Consider the following 5,813-nt stretch of genomic DNA (forward strand, 5'->3'; position numbering starts at 1 on the left):
GCGACGAGGTACAAGTAGTACGGGTGTCGTTCCTAACCGGATTGACTGTGTTTGTGAGAGGCATCTTGTCTATTGATTGATAACGTTTAAAAACAGACAAAACAAAACATTTATTTTAAATAAAAAACAACAAAAAACAAAACAAAACACAGCGTTCCAAAGATATTTTTAAAAAGCCAATTCAACGATATTTCCAGTTCTCTCTTTTTTCTCTTGCCATACTCAGAGTAACCTACATATTCTGAATACTTTTGGTGGCGCAAACTAATTGGAGTTAGTGTTTGCCGCAACATTCTCCCCACTTGAGTTTTATGTAGGAGAAAACTCAACACAATAAATTACAAAAAAAATACTAAAATTATGGCAGACATACAATTGTTATGTTATAAAATTTAAAGAATTTTAAAAGATACAAATCTGTATTTAACGTCCAAAAATGTTCATAGTTATTTAATGTTCACTGGCATCTTCAGTTACCTCTAAGGGATATAGTCTTTGAATAGGTCTTAGTAAAGTCCCTTTGTCCGTTTTCAATTTGACTAGTCTTACTCGTCCATCTCTTCCAGGGAACAGCTCAATAACTTTTCCTAACGGCCAGAAAATTCGTTTTCTGTCTTCTCTGCCAATCAGGACGATGTCTCCGATATTTGTTTGGTCAAGTCTCTTGGAAACAGATGAACGCAAGAAACCTAAATATTCGATCCTGAACCTTTCTTTTAGTCTTTCTCTCAATCTTTGAACATATCTGTATCTCTTGTCTAAATTAGTTTTGTCAATTTTGTCTAAGTCGGCTACGTCGTTAGTAGGGAGGTCTTGAAGGAATGAAGATGGTGTTAAAGCTCTCAAATCTGGTTCTTCAGACACATAAGTCAAAGGTCTATTGTTCATGATCGACTCACATTCACAAACAAGAGTTGAGAGTTCTTCATGAGTAAGAGATGACCGTCCCAAGTTTTTTCTTAAGAGATCTTTGAGAATTCCGATTAATCTTTCCCAGAATCCTCCCCACCATGGGGCGGATGGTGGATTGAATTTCCATTGGATTTGGGAAACTTCAAATTCTTTCATGATTTTGTTCCAATCAAGGCGCTTTAAGGAGGCGTTGAGGCCAGTGAAATTGTTACCATTGTCTGAGTATAGTGTAGCTACTCTACCTCTTCTAGCAATAAAACGCCGTAATGCTTGAACAAAAGCGTTTGTGCTAAGAGAAGGTATCAGCTCTAAGTGAACAGTTCTATATACAGCACAGGAGAAAAGGACGATCCAAACCTTCTCATTAGTCTTGGTCATCAAAGGTCCGGCCAGATCGACACCGGACACTTCGAATACAGCCGATAATCTAGTTCGATCAGGAGGCAGAGGTGGAAATGGTACTTCAGGATTTTTAACCTTTTGTCTCTTGCAGGTGACACATCCTCTAATAACGGAGCGAACAGTTCTTCTACCTTTTATAATCCAAAATCTCTCTCTCAGGATTGTTAGAAGAATGGACGTTCCTGCATGTTTATTCAACAGGTGTTCTTGTTCAATAAGTCGGGTGACAACAAGATGCTTTGACGGAAGAATCAAAGGCGCAATGAATTCAGGGGTTTCATCTTCATTCAAAAGTCTAGACTTTAATCGAAGTATCTCCTCATGATCTGAAAACACTTGAAAGTTTTTCAAAGATTTTTTACCTTCTTCATCATTGAAGCACTCTTTTTGTACTGACCGCAGAAGAATCTTTTGTGCATTTCTTATTTCTTCTTGCGTTAAATCAACATTCTTTCTTAAATCTTTAGCTTTTGGTTGGAAGCGTAACAACCATGCTACAACTCTGATTATCTTAGAAAACTTCGAAATTCTGGATGCTAAAGTAGTTGCAATGGATTCCGAGTCTACATTGATAGCCGAAACAACAGTCTTTCGTTTTTCCTTTTCAACTTCCTCTTCATTAACATTAGCTACTGTCATCGGCCAATCATCCTTAGAATTCTTCAGCCAGGCAAGCCCTAGCCACCACTTGGACTTCAGAAGTTGTTTAGCTCCACATCCTCTCGAGAGAAGATCGGCCGGGTTCTGGCTTCCTGGTACATGATACCAATTCTCAGGTGATGTCAGTCTATTTATTTCAGATATTCGATTGTTCACGAACACTGACCACTGTTCTTTCCTCTTAATCCAAGTTAACACAGTCGACGAATCTGTCCAAAAGTAGGTGTCAATGTTTCCTTTTTCGAGTTTTAAAGCAGAGTCCATAGAATTGAACAGTCTAGCTCCAATAGTTGCTCCCATCAATTCAAGACGAGGGATCGTTATTTTTTTCAGTGGAGTTATTCTTGACTTAGCTTGGAGTAGCTGGACATTTACAGAGCCATCAGGGGATTCACTTCTTAGGAATATACAAGCTGAATAAGCTGTTTTGCTTGCATCAACAAATGTATGGAAGCTGAGTTTAGATAAGGCAGTAACTCCCAACCATCTTGGGATCTTAATATCATTTAAGTAATGTAAGTCTTTGAACCATGAATTGAATTTTTTCTTTATTTCTTCATTAACTTCCGAATCCCAATGATCTTTAGTCTTCCAGGTTGCTTGAAGTAAAAGCTTAGGTCTTATTAAAGCTGGAGCAAGAAATCCAATCGGATCAAAGATTCGGCTTATCAGGGACAAAATTTTTCTCTTAGTTAATTTTTCGAATTCTTCCAGCTTCAGTGAGTCAGAATCAATTTATAACGAGTCTAAGTTTTTATCCCATACGTAGCCTAAGACTCGCCCTTCAGTAGCTGCAGACGGGCAATCTAATAATTGGTTGCTTTCCCAACTTCTTAGGTCAAATTGACCTTCTTTCATAATTTCTATAGCTGACTTTATAAAAGTTTCTAATTCAGTTAAATCTTGTACACTCGTTACGCAATTGTCTACATAAAAACTGTTTCGGAGTTTTTCCAACTGTTCTTCAGAATATTGTATCTTGAATGTCTGTTTGGACAGATGATGATGAATGACAGCCATCAATAAGAAACGACTACTGGTTACACCGAAAACAACTCGGCGATGTCTATAAGTCTTCAGTTCATTTTGTTCATCAATCAAAAGAAATCGTAAATAATTCCTATCTCTTTCATTTAGAGAGATTTGCAGAAATGCTCTTCTAATGTCAGAAATAACACCAATTTCATACAATCGAAATCGAGCCAAAATGGATGGTATTGTCTCAATAAAATTTATTCCAGTCTCTAAACAATCATTTAGTGATGGGAAGTTCGGATTCTTGGCTGAAGCGTCAAAGACGGGTCTAATTTTCAAAGAAGTTGTCGTTGACTTTTCCTTAATAATTGGGCGATGTGGGAGGTAATGTGTACCTTTAATTGACAATTCTTCTTGTGGAACTTTCTCAATCACTTCTTCTTCTATCCATTCATCAAAAACTTGCTGGTATTTCTTTTCATAACCCGTTTTTTCTAATTTCTTGTTAGTAGATTTTAATCTTTTAAGAGACAACTCATAATTATTCGGTAATGAAGCATGATCCTTTTTCCATGGTAAGCTTACTTCGTATCTTCCATCTGAATTTTGATAAACTGTGTCTCGAAAATGAATCATAACTGCCCTCTGTGTATCTTCTCTAGTGTTTTGTTCCACAGGGTCTCTAATACCAAGTAATTCTAAATCCCATAAAAATGAAACAGGTAATTCTTGAGAAAGCATATTTACAACCGTCATATTTAAATTATCATGGTTTTCAAACTGAGGAACCTTCCCTATTAATGTCCATCCTAATTTAGTGTCGATGGCGACTAATCCAGATTTTAATTGTTCTTGTTTACCCGTAAATAGTTTACCAACAACATCAGCCCCTAAAAGAACTTCAATAGGTCCTGAATTCCCACAATCAGTTATAAATATCCTTTTTTGTCTCAATTCTTGAATCCACGGCCCTTGTCTAATGCTAGAAACATTATTACAAATTATTTCCTGATCCAATGCATCTAAATTACAACTATATTTACCATCAAGGCTATCGAGATATATTTTATAACATTTGTGCCGTTGAATTTCTGTTTTCTTACCCCCAAATAATGAGGTCGAAAATTCTTCTTCCCTTTCAAAATCAAAACCTAACTCTTCTGCAGTAGATTTCATAATATAAGACTTTTGAGAACCCGTATCTAAAATAATTCTAGCTTTACGCTGCGCTTTATTTCCCTTAATAATTACTACAAGAGTCTGTAAAAATACTTCTTTAGTTGCATGCACGCGCGAATGTAAGGTGCCAGTCTCTTTTTCTTTGCTTTCATTATGATCTTGTTTTCTTTCATCCGATCGATTACATTCTAAGTCAGGACACATAAATTTTAAATGTTTTCTTGTGCAAATTGAACATTTAATGTTTGATCTACAAGAAAAAGCCAGGTGCCCTTTCAATAAACAAATTTTACATAAACCCTTCCTTCTAATAACAGACTGTTTTTCTTCTAAAGGCATATAAAACGCTTTCTTGCAAAAACGAGTCTCGTGGTTTTTAAAACAAAATAAACAAAGGATATCATCGTTTGAATTATGACTAATTAATTCAGCCGCAGACGATTTCCGATCTCTCAAATTCAGATTCGCCGGTGGTGTCAAGTTCCTTCGTTCGAAGGGGGGATGAAATATTTCAGTTCTACTCAATTTTATTTTTTCTTCCGCTTGTACTTCGTTTTTCAAAAAATAAATTATTGCATCAAGACTGGATAGTTTTTGTTCACTTTCTAAATTTTTTCTATGGCGTTCAAATGAGCGTAACACATTTAATGGTAATGAACTTTCAACAAGTGGATACAAAATTACACCACACATCTCAGATGTAACTCCTAGTGAGTTTAATGCTCTCAAATGAGTTGACAGTTTATTGTATAAACAACTTAAAGAATCATTCTTATTCTTATTCGCATTATTTAATACGAGTTTCAGGAGTTCTCTAACATAAAAATCTATCAATAGATCTTTTCGGCCATACCTTTCGGTTAAACTTTCAACAGCTAAAGGATAATTTTCATCTGTTACAGGAAAAGATTCCACAATTTCCCTAGCTTCCGATTTCAGCTTCGTCGACTGAATTAAATAATGAAATTTATCAGCTTTCGTTAAATTAACATTTTCATGAATATTTTTAAATTGGTTCCAAAACGTTAACCAATCTTTCAAGTCTCCGCCGAATTTATATAATTCAACTTCGGGGAGCCGTTGACATAAAGCTTTCGGAGATATAGTGTTCGGTAATTCGCCGTTATTTTCGGAAGTAACAATTTCGTTTTCACACGAGTTCTTTTTCAAATTATCCAAGGAACGTTTAGCTTTTAATTGAATTCTCAAAGCTTTTTCTCTGTATTCTTCAACGGAATTATATTCAGTTTCGAATTCTTTTTCATCTCGCAAACTATCTAAATAACTATTATGAGTTATTTCCAAAATGTCTACCTTTTGTTTAAATAAACAAAGAGCCGTTTCAATTTCGTCATACGTCACACTATCGCCAATTAATAAATTTTCTAGTTTCTTGTAGGCCTTAGTAAATGAAGCTCTTTGAGCGGTTTTATTTCTTTTTATTATTTCCATTTTTACTATCTTAATATCAAATTCTTAGCTTCTAAAACTATCGATTCTAAGCACATATAAATTACCGTTATGGTATCAAATGTTCAAATAAAATATATATATATATTTCAAATCTTCAAAAGTATTCAAATTGTCAAATATTTAATCTTCAAAATGGAAATTAATAAATCTTCTCCTACCTTTCTTACCAATCCTTAAGACAAGGCCGCCCACCCGGGGGCGCCAGAAATGTC

At 35.2% G+C, this 5,813-nt stretch overlaps 1 protein-coding gene across 1 annotated transcript; it reads right to left on the reverse strand.

The window, feature by feature from the left end:
* Positions 1 to 450: 450 nt before the first annotated feature.
* LOC147802504 (uncharacterized) lies at positions 451 to 5,580 on the reverse strand. Its single transcript, XM_087152739.1, has 4 exons — positions 5,197 to 5,580; positions 4,982 to 5,076; positions 2,740 to 4,348; positions 451 to 2,688 (listed from the first exon to the last, which is right to left on the reverse strand). Exons 1-4 carry the CDS (start codon positions 5,578 to 5,580, stop codon positions 451 to 453), a joined length of 4,326 nt encoding a protein of 1,441 aa, XP_087008865.1.
* Between the last annotated feature and the right edge of the window lie 233 nt (positions 5,581 to 5,813).

This window comes from Parasteatoda tepidariorum, chromosome 10 (genome assembly GCF_982258835.1).
Source record: "Parasteatoda tepidariorum strain Cologne lab strain chromosome 10, Ptep-v5.0, whole genome shotgun sequence".
In the NCBI taxonomy this organism is placed as follows: domain Eukaryota; kingdom Metazoa; phylum Arthropoda; class Arachnida; order Araneae; family Theridiidae; genus Parasteatoda; species Parasteatoda tepidariorum.

Bases quoted from the DNA above. Each gene is read 5' to 3' on its own strand.
- LOC147802504 (XM_087152739.1), bottom strand. From the start codon at position 5,580: ATGGAAATAATAAAAAGAAATAAAACCGCTCAAAGAGCTTCATTTACT. The intron at 5,077-5,196 runs GTTGAATTATAT...TATTTAATTCAG, and splicing joins TATGTCAACGGCTCCCCGAA to TCGACGAAGCTGAAATCGGA. The intron at 4,349-4,981 runs GTATGGCCGAAA...AATTTGCACAAG, and splicing joins GTTGAAAGTTTAACCGAAAG to AAAACATTTAAAATTTATGT.